Source organism: Vulpes lagopus, chromosome 21 (assembly GCF_018345385.1).
Source record: "Vulpes lagopus strain Blue_001 chromosome 21, ASM1834538v1, whole genome shotgun sequence".
Lineage (NCBI taxonomy): Eukaryota > Metazoa > Chordata > Mammalia > Carnivora > Canidae > Vulpes > Vulpes lagopus.
In genome coordinates this window covers 17356420-17374866 of record NC_054844.1, presented here as the reverse complement: position 1 = coordinate 17374866, position 18447 = coordinate 17356420, and the positions used below count along the sequence as shown (strand labels likewise).

Here is an 18447-nt window from a genome sequence, read left to right as displayed (position 1 = left end):
TAAATTTACAATGCATAAAGATCAGAAACGACTTTTCATATGTGTGGATACTTTTCAATCACTTAAAAATACTGTAGTCGGTGAATGTTATTGAAATGGAATGATTTTTTCATGTTATTTTTAAGTAAAAAAAATGGAAGTTTAAAAAAGGAAACAAATTATTCAATTAAAAAAATATACCTATGATAATGGAGTGGAAAGAATATAGCAAGAGGTTACCTGGTTATTGAGTGATGAGATTATATAGTTTTATTTCTTATTTTTTCTTATTTAAATTTCTCATTTATCTAAAATGAACATAAATTGCATTTATAATAATGTAGTGTGTTTAATTTCTAAAGGCCAATTTCAGAAGTAACAAGATCATATTATGTTAAGGGTCTTTAGTAATCATTCATGTTTATCACTTTGTAGGTAGGAAAAATTAAGATCCAGAAGAGTATACATTTTACCAAAAGATTAGTGCCTTATTTAGGGCTGGATAAGGAATCATGGTAGTTGGACACACATGGTGCATTTATACATGAGTAGCTTCAAAATAAACTTTCTCTCAAGGAGTGCATAGCTTCTATACTTGAGAGCTGATAAAGTTAATTATAATTATTAACATCAGTAATTTTAAAGTTTTACTTGACAATGCTTCCTAAAGAATAGTATGTGGGATAAGGGTGGCAGTGATTCCATTCCAGTTTGACCAGCAAATATAGTGGGAGACAGGCATTAACCATTTCTCCCAATACTGGTCACCATAGTAGCAGGAGTAATTGTGGGAACAGGATCTGCTTAGTGAAGGAATAAAAGCCTTGGAAAAACATGAAATCTATGTTCAAAAATCTGAAGGGTGTCCAGTGGTAAAGGATATAAATTAGTTTTGAATCTCAAGCAACTTAAATAGAACATATATAAATAGAAACTTATAAAAATATGTAAGTAGAAACATAAAAAAATAAAAACAGAATCTGTGTAAGTGTATGTGTAGTATAAGTACAGACCTTATCTCAGTAAAGAAAATATTTGAAATACTCAGAACTACAGTAGTCCTCCTTATCCAGAGGAGATACATTCCAAGACCCCCCAGTGGATGCCTGACACTGTGGAGTGCTGAACCCTATATATGCTCTGTTTTTCACTATACATACATATCTGTGATAAAGTTGAATTTATAAATTAGGCACAAAATTCACAACACTAACTAATAATGAGACAGAACAATAATAACAAGATGTTGTAATGAAAGTTATGTGAATATAGTCTCTCTCAACATCTTATTGTACTGTACGTACCCTTCTTCTTGTGATGAGGGGAGATGATAAAATGCCTACGTGATGAGATGAGATGAGGTGAATGATACACGCATTGCAATGCATTGTTAAGGTACTAGATACCTTCTGGTGATTTGTCAGAAGTAGGATCATCTGCTTTAGATCCTGGTTGACTGTAGGTCACTTAGATCACTAGAAGCAAAATCACAGATCAGGGGGACTGTTGTTCCGGGAGTTTGCAAGTTCTCTTTCAATGGAGAGATGCAGAGATTGAAGGAACTTTGAGGGAAGATGCTATGGTAGTTAGGAAGTTAGGCAGCTGAACTGAATGTTTTTAAGGTTGCTTTTCAACCCTGAGAATCTGTTGGCTATTCACTGGGTTAATTTGGATGGCATTATATATCTTTATATGACTTACATATGATTCTGCCCTAATACGAAAACCAAAGTAAAAAAAAAAAAAAGACAAAGTGGAGAAAGATACAATTTTTGTTTTAAAAAAAGGATGCATTTTATTTTGGAATTTTATATATTCCCAAATATATATTTTTACATATCCCCATATATATTTATGTCAAAGTGAGATTAATTGGGGTGTGAAAAACAGAAATATATTATTTAACCTTTTTTACATCAAGTGAATGCTTGGTATACATTAAATTGTGTAATAAAAAATTATTTGCTTCTCGATAACAGCATATTATACTGTCAAAGGCATGGATTTATTTTGATTACCATTAATTACAAATATTTTTGCTAAAACATACGTATCAAAAGTATTGAGACGATTATTGTTTTTTTTTTAATTTTTTTAAATTATTATTTATTTATGATAGTCAGAGAGAGAGAGAGAGAGCGAGGCAGAGACACAGGCAGAGGGAGAAGCAGGCTCCATGCACCGGGAGCCTGATGTGGGATCCGATCCCGGGTCTCCAGGATCGCGCCCTGGGCCAAAGGCAGGCGCCGAACTGCTGCACCACCCAGGGATCCCTTGAGACGATTATTGAATAATATATAGAAGCATAGCAGTTTATTTAATTTATTTGAAATCTTTTGCAGTGTTCTAATATATATATATTTTTTTAGCCCACGAGTTTATTCTTCACACCATGAAGTTCATTACCAGAATTTATCCCAAAGCAACAAGAGCAGACTCCTCTAATTTCAATCCTCAAGAATTTTGGAATATAGGTTGTCAAATGGGTATGTTTTATAGAATGTTGAGTTTCTGCAAAAATAAGATAAAATAGGTTCATTTTATGAATTAATGAAAGATTTATGAAAAGAGCTTCCCAAGTAGATTATTTGGAGGGACCTAGGTGTTTTGGGCTCAAGCAATGATGAATTATTGGTTTCAAGATCTGAAGTTATTCCTAAATGGGTCACAGAGGGTAAATCTAAGGGAGGGTAAGGAGCATGGAGCTTAGGTTCATGAAGAGTTAACATAAGAAATGTAGGAAGGGAAAAAAGAAATCAAAATGGATTTACAATGACAGTGAATATCAATTCCTTTGCTTAAAAGATTTGCTAAGAGCTTCTTTAAATCAAGTGACCTCTACCTTTTGTACTTTACACCAGTTTCTGCATTCACAGTATTGAAAAGTGAATGAGAATGCATAGCACTGTTATTTGCCTTTACTAGACTCTCCCTATTCCAAATTGATTAGTTTTTCACAGAACAGACACTGACCAGTCAGCAGGTACCAGGTGTGAACCCCTCTGTCCCTGGATTGTGACCAGGCCCCTTGGAGGGAGGGAGAGAGTGGGGTTAGGATAGGTGGGTGAGGGGATGAGGGGGGAGTGGAGGATATAGTGTCTATTTACCAACCTATATGGAGGGACTTCTATATTTTAAAAGCAATTATTGCTCTGTTTGTCACTTTCAAGTGATAACAATATCTCTTTGGACCTGAAAGTTTGAAATATACTCAGTGTCTTTTCTTCTGGCATTTTGTGTACTGATTTTCTCTATTCTCATGTTTCCGGAAAGTCATCTGACCTGTACATTGCTATTTTGTAATGTATACTGTGTGTCATTTTGATTTTTAACTCAACTTTAAATTACAAAATAATTTAAAAGTTAGACTTTGAGACTCACCTTCATACAGTAATTTACACATGGCAGGAAGGAATGTCTAAAAATCAGGAATTATTGGCTAATGATACTTGCTCTTAAAATGCTTGGACATATAAAATCCATGGTTATATTTCAGTAAATCTTTGAATTGTGTTTCTTTAGCTGTACCCTCTCTTTCCTGACAATACCAAAATACTTTTTTTTCTCACAGTGGCCTTAAATTTCCAGACCCCCGGTCTACCCATGGATCTTCAAAATGGGAAATTTTTGGATAATGGTAGTTCTGGATATATTTTGAAACCACAGTTCCTAAGAGATAGTACAACACCGTTTAGTCCAAATAAAACACCAAGATACAGTAATCCAGTGACACTTACAATAAGGGTAAGATGAGTATTTTTTTCTTTTTTTTTTTTTGGTTATTATATAAGCTAGAGAGTCAGCATTAATATTTTGAGTTCCACTGATTTCCTGTAATGTCCTTTAAATTTCTGCTATTCTTTTTAGATATTATAGGTGGGTGGTATTTCAGTACCTCTCCATATCTGAAAAATCTTTCTGTTTACTTTTGCATGATTACCTGCTTATGAATAGAAATATTGAGGATGAAAGCTTCTCTTTCTGAAGTCTATATTTTTCCATTGTCTTTAGGCCTTTAGTATGTGATAGAAAAGCCAGAGTTCAGTCCACTTGTTACCCTGTGGATATGCTACTCTCTTCCTCCTTAACTTTACAGAATTTTACTAGGAAATTTTAGGAGCTCTTGGATTTTCATTAATCTACAGAATTAGACTTTCACAGTTCAGGACTTTTGCTCCTTGTCTCTGAATATTCTTTGATTAGTACTGAGAAACAAAAAGTTATCCATGTGCTTTTCTTGAGTATCTGCCTGCATGTTTACTAGTTCCTATCAGCTTTATCACTTTCTTTTTTTCCCTGCCATTGGTTTTCCTCTGTATTTAATTTTATTCTTCACTGATTCTAATGTAGATGTGAATTTTTCTCCTGCATTATCAGTTTCTCTTCTCCAGTTTTTATTTACCTCATACTGTTTCCTTTGTACTTCTGTCTCTATCCGACCTTTTACCCTGCCCCTGCCACCACCACCCTCCCTCCCATCTTATTACATCCTGTGTATTTTTATTAGGATCAAAAGTAGTTGTCTAAAATGTATTGTTTCCCATAGTATGGATGTTATGAAAATAAAAGAGATTGTTTCCAATAATATAGATTTTTTTTGAAAACTTTCTTATTCTTCTATAACCCACGTGCTATATTTATTTCTTTTTTAGAATGCCCCTGAATCTTCTGAAGAGCCTCTGGCTTTTTCTCTCCACTTAGCTATAAGTAATTGTATTTTAGATTGTGTCTGTACCTGTGGTTTGGAATAAATTGGGTAGGTAGGACTCTTTGGTCCCTCTTTTTATTTAGCTCATTGCCCCTAGAACCATATGAACCAACTCAGATTCTACTCTGGAATTTTGGTACTTGTATGGCTGCCCCTGGTGAAGACTTTTGTGTCTCCTGTTCTGACTAAGGGGAGTGCTGCTGCCTTGCTGGCTGATGAGAGCTCCCCTGCTCTGGTGCCCTGGCTATCAGGGTGCAGGAAATGCTACAACCCAGAGTGCACACCCCATAAGTCTTCCTCTCTCAGTTCCTTCCTCTGCTGTGCCGAGGTCATAGGACTTGGGGACCACTTTCATCCTGTACAGGTCCTAGCCTTTTTGTCCCAGCTGAGGATGGAGATTTCAGAGATGTTGCTGTTTTCCAGAGATTAATATGGAGAGGGTAGAGCAAAGTTGAATGAGACAGAAATGTTCCAGGCCACTGCAGAAAATAGTATCAGTGAAATATGTAGCTGACTTTTTTCTTGGTTATTAGGGTTTTTGTGACTCTAAAGTTGTTGTTGTTTTTTTTTTTTTTAGATTTTACTTATTTATTTGAGAGAGATAGAGAGCGCAAGCCAGGGAGTGGGGAGGAAGAGGGAAAAGCAGACTCTATGCTAAGCATAAAGGCCCAGTTGGAGCTTCACGCCACAAACCGGAGATTGTGATCTGAGCCAAAATCAAGAGTCAGGTGCTTAACCAACTGAGCCACTCAGGCACCCCGGATTTTGTGACTCTAAAAGTAGAGGCATATGGTAGCTAGGTAGACATTGCCTCCAGCTCTGGATGCAGCCCCAAATCGATTAGTTGGCACTCTTTCTAGGATCCAGCAAAATATTGACCATTAAGCTTACCTTGCAAATATTATTATAACTTTGGCATTCTTTTTGTATTTTTTTAATACAAAAATTTAAAAGATTAGTAACTTGTTCTTTTACTTTTTGGTTATAATATAAGCTAGAAAGTATACATTAATATTTTAAGTTCCAGTGATGTTCTTTGGTACCTTTTAAATTTCTGTTGATCTCTTCAGCCATTATAAGGTGGGTAGTATTTCAACATCTTTCTACATCAGAACCAGTGTCTCCCTGTTGCCTTTTTGCGTGAATGAAAAAATGCAAAAGGCTGCATTGTTCTAAACTCCTCATCTTGTCATTGTAGTTGCTGTTCTAGTGAGATAAAGGAATGAATCAGCCACTTTGTATGGTCCTCTCCTATTCCTCACAAATCTCCTTGTGTCTGGGGCTTTCCTCTCTTTTTTTTCCTTTCCTCCTAGGTGATTCTTTCTCTCACAAATTTATGGGCTCCTTTTTCTCTACCTGTTTTTGAAGTATTTATATTGTTAAGGCTTTTCCTTTATAAAAAATTTTAAATTTAAATTCAATTTAGTTAATATATAGTGTATTATTAGTTTCAGGTGTAGAATTCAGTGATTCATCAGTTGCATGTAACACCCAGTGTTCATTACATCATGTGCCCTCCTTAGTGCCCATCACCAGTCACCTCATCCCCCTACCCAATCTCCCTCCAGCAGCTCTCAGTTTGTTGCCTATAGTTAAGAGTCTTTTATGGTTTGCCTCCCTCTTTGTTTTTATCTTATTTTATTTTTCCTTCTCTTCCCCTATGTTCATCTGTTTGGCTTCTTAAATTCCACATGAAGGAAATCATATGGCATTTCTCTTTTTTTTAACTGACTTATTTCAGTTAGCAGAATAGCCTCTAGTTCCAACCACATTGTGGCAAATGACAAGATTTCATTCTTTTTGATGGCTGAGTAATATTCCATTATATCTATCATCTATCTATCTATCATCTATCTATCTATCTATCTATCTATCTATCTATCTATCTATCATCTATCATCTACCACCTATCACTTCTTCTTTTTCCATTCATCTCTTGATGGACATCTGGACTCTTCCATATTTTGGCTATTGTGGACATTGCTGCTATAAACTTTGGGGGTTTAAATCAAATCAGTGTTTTTGTATCCTTTGGATAAATATCTAGTAGTGTGATTACTGGATTGTAGGGAAGTTACTTTTAACTTTTTGAGGAACCTCCATACTGTTTCCCAGAGTGGCTGCACCAGTTCACATTTCCACCAACAGTGTAAGAGGCTTCCCTTTTCTCTGCATCCTCACCAACATCTGTTGTTTCCTGACTTGTTAATTGTAGCCATTCTGACCAGTGTGAGGTGATATCTCATCATGGTTTTGATTTGTATTTCCTTGATGCTGAGTGATATGGAGTATTTTTTCATTTGTCTGTTAGGCTAAGGTTTTTTTTGATTCTCAAACTAAATATTCTCCTTGTATCCTTTTATATACATTCATCATTTCAACTACCAAGAATGCTCAAAACTTTAATCTGACTTCATTTCTGAAATATAATGGCATATTTTAAGTATCCTACTTAGCATCCTTACCTGTTTCATACCTGTTCTGTCAAGCTTAACATTTTAAAGGCTGAACATCCCTTCCTAGTCCTATCTTATTTTCTTTAAAGGTCAATGAACTCCATCGAATTCATTATGCCAATTAACTCAGGGTAGAAAATTGGGAACATTCCTCTCTTCCACATCTGTCACTTCCCATGTCCCATTTCCAAATTTTATTGATTCAAAATGTCTTCTTTATCCAATCCCTTGGTCTAATGCCATTTGCCTTAAAAAAATATTAGAGGAATTTGTTAGTTGTCATCACATTTCTTCCTTTGGCCTCCTAACAGTTTTTTTATATAGTCTGTCTCGGTCCTCCTGATCCATTTTCCACAAGTGACCCAGAGACATTGTGCCCTAGTGCTAAGTCTACTTAATGTTTCTTCAGGCTTCCTGCTTGCTTTCTTAGTTGAGGTTTAGCCTAATTCTCTAGGCCTATCTCTCACCCCTTCCAGTCTGACATCTTGTACTGCTACCATATGACATCTCCATGCAATACATAAACTTTTTCCTTTGACTGGATTATTCTTCCATCCTCCACCTGCCTGTTGCACTCAGACTCATTTTTCAAGATTTAAGGGTCACTTCTTTTTGGAACGTTTTTTCCTAAACTAAATTGGTTATGCTTCTTTTAGTAGTTTTGTTTTTCCGTAACATACATACACTGCGCCACTATATTATGCAGGCGTATGTCAGACAAATTGCAAGTTTGGTTTCAGACCACCACAATAAAGTGCATCTCACAATAAAACAAATCAAATGAATTTTTTGGTTTGCCAGAATATATGAAAGTTATGTTTATACTATACTGTGGTCTATTAAGTGTGCAATAGTATTATGTCTAAAAAAAACAATGTACATACCTTAATTAAAAATACTTTGTTGCTAAAAAATGCTAACCATCATCTGGGCTTTCAGCAAGTCATAATCTCTCTTTGTTGGTGGAGGGTCTTGCCTAGATATTGATGGCTTCTGACTGATCAGGGTGGGTTGCTGAAGGTTGGGGTGGCTGTGGTATTGTATTGTCAACTAAGTTGATGTAATATTCTAAATCCTTTGTTGTCATTTCAATAATCGTCACAGCCTCTTCACCAGGAGTAGATTCCATCTCAAGAAACTGTTTTCTTTGCTTATCCACCAGAAGCAGTTCCTCATCTGTTCAAGTTTTATCATGAGACTGGAGTAATTCAGTCACATCTTCAGTCTCTACTTCTGATTGTAGTTCTCTTGCTGTCTCCACCACATCTGCAGTCAAAACACATATATGTCTTAGTTTGCTGTCTTTATATGGGAAAGGTTCATTGCACCCCCAAGAAATTACAGCAATAACATTAAAAATCACTGATCACAGATCACCATAATAAATATAATAATAATGAAAAAGTTCTAAATATTGTGAGAGTTATCAAAATGTGACACAGAAACACAAAGTAAGCAACTGCTATTGAAAAAATGATGCCCACAGACTTGCTTAATGCAGAATTGCCACAAACCTTCACTTTGTAAAAAATGCAATATCTGCAAAGTGGAATAAAACAAAGCTCCATCACATGAACATGCCTGTAATGGTTTATCTACTTGTTCTTGTCTTCCTCCCCCCATTGTCTGAAGGCCCTGTGAGGATAGGACTGTTTTTTGTTCAGGTCTTATCCACAGTGCCTGACACAAAGTATATGATCAATATATGTCAGTTAATTGAATGCTACATCTGTATCTTTGGGGTAAATACCAAATAATGCAATTGCTGAGTCATAGGGTAGTTATATTTTTAACTTCTTGAGGAACCTCCATACTGTTTTCCAGAGTGGCTGCACCAATTTGCATTCCCAACAGTGTAAGAGGGTTCCCAATCCTCATCAACATCTGTGCTTCCTGAATTGTTAATTTTAGCCATTCTGACTCGTGTGAGGTGGTACCCCATTGTAGTTTTGATTTGTATTTCCCTGATGACAAGTGATATTGAGCATTTTTCACATGTCTGTTGGCCATTTGTGTGTCAAACAAAGGGGCACCTGTACTCCAATGTTCATAGCAACAGTGTCCACAATAGCCAAACTATAGAAAAAGCCAAGATGTCTTTGAAAGATGAATGGATAAAGAAGATATGGTATGTATGTATAATGGAATATTACTCAGCCATCAGAAAGGATGAATACCATTTACATCGATGTGAATGGGACTGGAGGGTATTATGCTAAGTGAAATAAGTCAATCAGAGAAACACAATTATCATATGGTTTCATTCATATGCTGAATGTAAGAAATAGTGTAGAGGACCATAAGGGAAGGGAGGGAAAACTGAATGGGAAAAAAATCAGAGAGGGAGATAAACCATGAGAGACTTTTAACTCTGGGAAACAAAATGAGGTTTGCTGAAGGGGAGGGATGGGGTAACTGGGTGATAGAAATTAAGGGGAGTATGTGATGTGATGAGCAGTGAGTGTTTTACACAACTGATGGTTTATTGAAAACTACATCTGAAACTAATTATGTGCTATATGTTAGCTAATTGAATTTAAATTAAAAAGAAAAAAGTTGAACGAATGATTTCTTTTTCAAGTTAAAAATAGTAAAGACAACATCTGTGCTCTTTTATTGAGGAAGCAAAGATGGAAGATAGTATGCACACATGGTTACAAATGCCACCTGTTTGTTTCTGAAGGGTCTCATATAGAGATGTAAGGGGTATGATATAAAACAGGCAGGATTAATGATTTTCCCAAGAAACTGCTGCCATAGCCATGTGGGTCCTTCTCTCTTGCTTTGATCATCCCAGAGAGTTTTGATTACAACTTGTACAAATTATGGAAGGCATGCCTTGAGAATCAAAAGACCTAGTTTTGCCCTTAGCTTTATGTCCTTGATGAAGACATTTCAACATTTCTGGTTTAATGTTTGTCATCTGCAAATTGAGAGTTTTGGAATATGTCAGTCATTTTCAAACTTATAAAATCTATACGACCATTTTCTAAGTTCAAAATCTTATGCATACAGCCAATAGAGAAAAGCATAGGTACTCTAGTTGACCACTAAGGGTTTTCTTTCTGACATCTATTTTCTGTAGTGGCCCTTGGAAGGGCTCTGTGAATCAGAGTGTAAAGATTGTTTGAATAATAGCTTCTAAATTCTCTTTCAGTTCTCATATTCAACTATGATTATTTTTAGTCAGAATTTTTTTTTTTTTTGACATGAGGTGTGCCAAAGCTGAACCTTTTTCATATCAGTAAGGATCTATTACCTGAGGAGGAGATTTTCAACTGGTAGGCTCTGGTAGCAGTGTACTTGTCTATGGCCAATATTCTGTATAACTAACCTTATAATTTCAGACCCTTAAGTCTAATTAGGTGATTGATCAATGCCCATTCCATAGTAGCTGTTAAATATTTGCATAGTCACTCGGTTTCCAGCTAATGTTATAATGTAGAAAAGGAAAAATTATACATGGCACTTTTCTGTTTCTTTATCTTTTTCCCTCTTGCTTTCTTCTTTCCTTCCTCCTTTCTTTTTAAGAAATTAATTATTTATTTGTTCCTCTTTATTTTATTCTTCAGAAATTGAACTTATGCTTCACTTTTTACATTAGTACATTTTACAAACTAGTACACTTGGAATATTGTTTTTTGTTTGGACTTTGTTCCCCATAGTAAGACTAAACTTTGCTTCAGCAGTTAGTTTGATGAATAAAAGTGGAAATAAAACTATTGTTAATTACTTTAAGTGGTTGTAAATTAATTTAAGTGTCCCATATGTATATTAGGGACTGATACATATGAAATCATTAATTTTGTCAGACGCACATTGCTTATGATAATATTGACAACAATAAATAATATAAAATTTTGTCATAAATTATCCAAATATATAAATTATACTATCAAAAATGCTATCTTAGGAAATTATGCAGTGTTTTTCTCACATTTCAAAAGTAATATTAATATTCTTTAATTTTTGGCTGTTTATATACAATATGAATTTCAAAATAGTTCATGTTATCAGAGTAATTCAGCCTGAGTTACAGTAGACTGTGATTATAACAATACTTGTAAGCAATGTTTTACAACAACTCTAACAAAGACTTTAAAAATAAGAAAATATTTATCCTGAACTATAAATTCAGACAATATGAATTTTTCTATAATTATATATTGGTGAAATAGAATAATGTAGATATATTCCTAGTATTCTGCTACTGATACTTGAAGGTAAAAGGGTTAAATTTTAAAATTTGTGTATATTACACTTTTAACATCTTTGTGGGAATTGAGAGTCTATATTTTTGGGGAATATTTATTTTATTTTAAAATTGTGTGATTATGGAGTTTGATATCCTGCTAAATTTCTGCATTCAAAAATTTTTGTGCAGCTCATCAGTGGCATTCAGTTACCTCCCAGTAACCATTCATCATCTAACAAAGCTGACACATTAGTGATTCTAGAAACTTTTGGTGTTCCAAATGATCAAATGAAGCAGCAGACTCGTGTAATTAAAAAAAATGGTGAGTTCCTAATATATTTTTTATTGAACTTCTACTAGACTTCTTTCTGGAAATCCTAAAATTTATCTACTGATAGAATTTTGATACATCTTTATTATTCGTAAGGCAAGGGCTTTGCATGAGGTTTAAGATGACCAAAGTGTTATATGCAGCAAAAACAATTTGATAATGATTCAATGTGTTGTTTAAATATATTTTCAGATTACAGAAAAAAAAATTTATCTGACCTAAAAAATTACTACTTTTTTTCACTTTGACCTCCTTTTTTGTGTCTCTTCCCATATTGCTGAATTAAAGGGGCATTTTGATGGCTGCAAATCTATTTAGCTTCTACCCTTTGTGTAAAATAAAGAACGTACAATTGTTCTGATACAATATGTTATCCATTTTTATTTCACTCTTTGAATTATTTTAGATCAAATGTCTGTGGCTTTTGGCTTTGACTAAGGATGCCACAGAAACCTACTCATAATTCAGTCATTTTTTTTCCAGAAGGGAAATGTAGAAATGGAAGAAATGACTTGGGTAAGATTTTCAGTTCCAGCATACCATGATATTTTATGAAATACACTACTGACATCATCACATCTTCATTGAGGTTGAAATAATTAAGGACATTAAAGTATAGATTCCTAGGATTGACCTGTAGTCAGGATCACTTTGGAGAAAACCTTGGAACTGATTTTTGAGTCTAGAGTCTTCTCTAAGTGGATATTCCAAAGTATAGTGGGTTTCATTTCAGAGTCTGGAAGTATGTGCCAGGTTAAATGGCACCAACAGAAAAACAGGTGCAGTTTTAGTAGTCTTTTTTTCTCTTGGGTGATAATCTTCAATAATATCCACCATCTGCCCCTTGCATTGATACCCCGATACTCCTCTGTTTTCCCCCTAGTGCAAAGGGTATGGAAAAAAATGTGGGGAATTTTGGCTATTTCACCCTAGGTTATCTGTGGGAAGGGATATTGGTGATGATTTACTGCCTTATTTGCCATGCCTTAGAGGCATACTACAAGGGCAAAGTCATGAAATGGTAACTGCTTAGGTCGGGAAGCTTGTAGTAACCTATCTCTTGTTCTCTTCATCTCCTTACTTGAATCTTCATGACAAAATGCACAGAACATTTATTTATTCAGTGTACCTCTTATTATATGATTCTAGCTCCCATTAGAATTTAGATTATATCCATGGGTTTTATGGAAGTATCCCTGCTGAAATTAAATTTGGTTTATCTAATAATACTGAGCCTGTTATTAGAAGCCTGGTGATAAGTATCAAAAAACTTAAAATCTCTGTTTATTAAATATATTATTATATATGTCTCAATGAACTCTATTGTAGATAGTTTTCAATTTGCTATGGGTGATGAGATACAATAAAACTATTATGATAGAGTCAGTGTTTTAAGGAAAGTACAGAGAATTATAGTGGAAGGTGCAAATTTGGAGATGGTTCCTGGAGAATGAATAGAATTTTTTACAGATATTGAGGATGAACGCATTGAAGCCAAAAGGAATAACATGAGTTCTAAAACCTGGAGAAGACTACATTCAAGCATGCTAGGAAAAAGTACAGAGGTTTGAGATGGGTGACATACAGGGTACTTAAGAAAGATCAGTGTGAGATAAAAGGAGAACATTACATTGGGGATGGTCATGGAGAATTGTGAGAGCCATGGTAAGATGTTAGGTACTTTCTTTTCTGTAGAAAATGAATAAAATTAAAACTCTTAAACAGGAATATATCATTAGCATATTTGGGCTTTAGAGAGGTTGTTTCTGCAGATTTGGTAGGAAGACGTGTATGTGAGGAAAATGGGAAATACAAAGTAGAGTCAAGATATGATTTCATAGCTAGAGGTATGGGGAATTCCCGTCAAAGAAGTCCTGTGGCAACAGAAAAGGAGTGGGGGACATTTGTGAGGAAGACTAGCAGGAATAAAAGTTTAGGTAGCTGGATAACAGGGATTCTTTTTTTTTAAAAAAAAGATTTTATTTGTTTATTCATGAAAGACAGAGAGAGGCAGAGACACAGGCAGAGGGAGATGCAGGCTCCCTGCAGGGAGCCCAATGTGGGACTCGATCCCAGGACCCTGAAATGATGACTGAGCTGAAAGCAGATGCTCAACCATTGAGCCACCTGGGTGCCCCATCAAGAGGGATTCTAAGATGGCTTAGCTACTATCATAATTGTGGCCTAATAAGAGAAATGAGAGTTTGGAAGGAAAAAGATCACATTTGGATAAGGTGTTAAAGTAATTCTTCAGTTTTGGTCATGCCAGAGAAAAACTGTAACAAATTTGGTATCCTGGTTTCCTTCCCTCTTTCCTTCTTTCCTTACCTTCATTTCTTTCTTTCATAACTAAAAGGGCTTTCTCATATAATACATATTATCTGTGTGTGTGTGTGTGTGTGCATGTGAGAGAGTTTATAGTGAATTAGAGTTAGAAGAGGAAGATAAATCAGTATTAAAATTTTGTGCAGACATTTTAAAGCGTCCATAAAGAATTGACTCTTAGACCTGCCCCTGTACTCCATGGAATTATTTCTTTTCTTAAGGTAAGGTCATACATTCATTATACCAGCATCAAGTCAATTGGTTTAATATTTTCATGGGCATAGACTGCATCCTGGATTACTATCTGGTAAATGCGTGCTTGTGACCACTGACACACCACAGAAAACATAAACTATAATGAGTCACAAATTCTTTAATGCTCTGGAAAGGTAACTGAAAGAACAAAACCTATCGACATAGCAAGCATTACCTTTGTACATGAAAACAATACACATTATACATATTATTTCTCTCTGAACCTAAGTAGATTTGATCTGGATGTGAATTTCTTGATTCCATTACATTACGCTTCAGTATTGGATTAAGTATTGGATGATTTCAGTTACATTGTGACACAATCTGGATTTCTTATTTGACAAAATTCCTGTTTGGGATGATTATTTTTGCTAAGAACTAAATGACTCATCAACTTGGGACTTTAAAATGAGCACTTATTCAAAAGAAGAAGGATCAAAGGCTAGCTTTGGAGCACTGAGCTCTCAGGCCAACAACTGTCTATGGAACTCTTCCCATAATAGGAGCTGGTAGAGAAAAATGCTATCATTTAATTCCTTTGTTAGGAATCTGCCTAAACATAGAGTCATATTGCCTAATGATTAAATGTTTCTGCTCTGAAATTGGATTCCATTTGCTGGAATTCCTGTCCTGCCCCTTAATGGCTGTGTACGTGAAACCCTGAGGAAGTTACATAACATCTTTCTGGCTCAGTTTTCTCATCTGTAAATGTGGATAGCAATAACCCTGATGGGTTTGTTCTAAGGACGAAATGAGATTAACTGCTTGAAGTTCTTGTCATATTGCCCAGCAATACTAAACACCCAATAATTATTGTTACTGTCATTATTATCCTTTCTCATTGGATACGTGAAAAATTCAAGAGCTCTAAAGCATAAACTATTAATATTACTAAGTGTTGAAAAGAAAAATTTCAGAGAACAGGTACTATGCTTTATTCCCTAGAGATAGTGTTTATGATTCATTGATGATATCCTCCTTTATATTTCAGCTTTTAGTCCAAAATGGAATGAAACATTCACATTTATTATTCATGTGCCAGAATTGGCGCTGATGCGTTTTGTTGTTGAAAATCAAGGTTTAATAGCCGGAAATGAATTTCTTGGTCAATATACATTACCAGTTCTGTGCATGAACAAAGGTAATATTCCTAAAAGTAAGATGATTGTGCTAACAATTATAACTTATATTTACCAAAGACACACATTAATATGCTAAATAGCTCTATCCATGACAATCAGATGTACAGGAAATTTTAAGCATTGACACGTATTTTCTCTCACTGGTATTATAGAAATGTGTTCTCATATAGAAGGTGGGGTTGTGGTTTGGGATTGCTAGGAAGATAAATTAGACAAACTTGGCATGTATGAGCATTTCTTTACATGGATCATCGCTCTTTTGTTTCAATTAAGAGTAGTCATGACTACCACAGAAGAATAAAGCATGAGAATCAAAGAGAAGGGAGAAGCAGTGACTCATTCTTCCGGCCCAAGAAGAGCCTGGGAGCCCAAGACAATCCTTTCTTGACTCTTTTCAGGGCTGCCTTTTTGTTGCAGTCACCTGGCTGAGGTGATTTATAATATGCCAATTACCTTGTCTCAATGTGTTTACTTCTCTAACACCATCTGAGCTGTACCTCGGAAACACAGTCTTTCTGAAGCAGGAGGGTGGTGGCTAATTTAGCACACTGCACTTTGAGGGAGGAGAAGTGTGAGCTGTAGGCTCAGTGTTAGGCAGTAAGAAGTCAGAATAGAAACTTCAGATATTTTATTTTTTGTAGGAAATTAATATACAAGAAGAATTTAACCGTGCAGCCCTGGTTTTTACTTATGCTTGGTAAAGATCAGAGTCTTAGTAGCACTATGGAGAACACTGCTGATTTATTTTTATTGTCCTAATTAGATATGATTCCTTTTGCAGGTTACCGTCGTGTTCCTCTGTTTTCTAAAATGGGCGAGAGTCTTGAGCCTGCTGCACTGTTTATTTATGTGTGGTACATCAGATAGCAACTAATGGTCCCTGACACATCGTTAGCTACACATCGTAATAAAACAGCCAAAATGAATGTCTGTACCTTTTTTCTTTTCTTTTAAACATAAAGCAAAAACAATTATTTACAAAAACAATATAGAGCAAGTTCCCCTTTAATATGCAATATAGAACAGTGGGAAAAAAGAAAGCAAAAACAGTTCAGAGGATCCCCACAATGTTTTATTCTTATAGCCAAGTTCTCTTGCCCCTCTGCTGCTCAGGCTGCTCTTGCAAGTTGCTTGTATCATTTTAAATTACTAGGACTTACAAGCTCCTAAAATATGTCTGATTATGTAAGGTATGTTGGAAAATATTTATCAGTAAGAAGAACTGTGAAATCTAAGAGGGTTTTAACTTCTAGACACCCACTGCTGCATGTTGTAGAGAAATGGAATTAGATTCCCAGGTGTTTTGTGCCCTGTTATATCCTAGACAGTAATTAGCCCCTGCCTTCTCGAGCCAGTTCTTAGATGCTGGGCATTGGATTTGATACCCTATAATTACACAGACATTTTTATGAGTTCCTGTGAAATTGATTTGTAGTCAAACGGTATTCAACCTCCATATCTGTAAAAGAGATCTACTATGCAGACTTCTATGCTTGGATCTCTGAATTCACACTATTTCTGAGTCTGTGCTAACTGTGCTTTGATAATTGTCTTCGGTCAGAGATGAGATTCCTGTGCTATTTCAGAGGATGGGCTCCTCACCATGAGCAGCTCTTTGATATACTAAATGTTATTATGTAGAATAATATGGTTCCTTATTAACTCTTCTTAAAAAATCCACACCTATTAATACTTATTCTAGCACATTGTTGCATGGTAGTGAGACAAATTTTACAGCACCGTTGTTTTTGACTAATTAGGGGACCCTCATAAGTACTTGTTGAAATTAAATCTGAACTTGTAACTAACACGACAAAAATGACTGAGATGTTTACTAATGCATTCTCTCTTGATGGCCAGGAAAATACAAAATAACCCATTTAACATATTTTACCTCTATGATTTACCCTCAGAACCAAATGTTTAAAACAAAGATGCCACTGGGAATTCAAATACCTAAGCTATAGTAAGAAATGTCCCAATGCATCATCATCCAGATATTACCTCCTGGCCATTCTAGATTTAAGAGTGAGGTCCACTCTTTCTAGTGCAGAGCCACAGCCAGTTCACGGAAGGATATTTTTATTTTGCCAGATAATAGAAAGATCTTATTTAAATCCGCTGTCGTTCAATCTAATCGCAGGTGGGGTTTTCAGCCCATTGACTTGAGGCTTTAACCTTTCTAAATTCCTAAAGTGTTCTGAAGATCTGGCATTTCATGAGATTTAAAGACTGATCAGGTGAGTTTTGCAAGAGTTCACTAATTCTATAGCAGGATAAACTATTTCTTGTTGATACCACCAAGATTTAAAATGAGGGAAAAAGGGATATTTATAATTTTTTTTCTCACTTTTTCTTCGGGTACTAATCAAATTCAGCTCACTAGCTTTGAAGATCAAATCTTTCAGTTTTCAATATCCCACTCAACATCAGAAATGCACTTTTGAAAGGAAACATTAGATTATTTTATTTCTTGTCCAATTTTATAATGTCTTTAAACATCTCTGGTTCTATTTATTTGTATGCATTATTTGTCATTTACTTTCCTTTAGAATTGAACTGACATATTACTACTACTTTACTACTATTGTTATTATTTTTCACACAATAGAAACTACTTTAGAAATTCCACAGCCAGGGAATGTTCTCATTTAGAGAAGGTTGGGAATGATGTAAGAAGGCAGCTTTGATTCATGCTGTCTAGGTATAATTGTTTTTTTTTTTTTAAGATTTTATTTATTTATTTGAGAGAGAGTGAGAGCAAGCATGAACACAGTGAAGGGAGGGGCAGAGAGGGAGGGAGAAGGAGAGAATCTCAAACAGGCTCCACACTGAGCAGAGCCCAAGGCGGGACTCCTTCTAATGATCCTGAGATCTTAGATCATGACCTGAGCTGAAATCAAGAATTGGCTTCTTAACTGACTGAGCCACCAAGGCGCCCCTAGGCATAATTCACTTGCAGGAAAAAATAGCATTGGTGAGTGGAAAAAAAACTGAAAAAAGGGCTCAATGAACCCCTGGGCTGTGACAGCAAAAGACTTTTTTACCTTTTTGAT

The 18447-nt window shown here is 35.3% G+C and overlaps 1 protein-coding gene across 1 annotated transcript in view; it reads left to right on the top strand.

Moving 5' to 3' along the window:
• Nucleotides 1-16258, top strand: part of PLCZ1 (phospholipase C zeta 1) — a 35545-nt gene extending 19287 nt beyond the window's left edge. The window contains exons 8-12 of the mRNA XM_041735454.1: nt 2349-2465; nt 3551-3723; nt 11528-11660; nt 15241-15390; nt 16173-16258. Coding sequence (XP_041591388.1) covers nt 2349-2465; nt 3551-3723; nt 11528-11660; nt 15241-15390; nt 16173-16258 — 659 coding nt within the window. The remainder of the gene's footprint in view (nt 1-2348; nt 2466-3550; nt 3724-11527; nt 11661-15240; nt 15391-16172) is intronic.
• Nucleotides 16259-18447: the final 2189 nt, after the last annotated feature.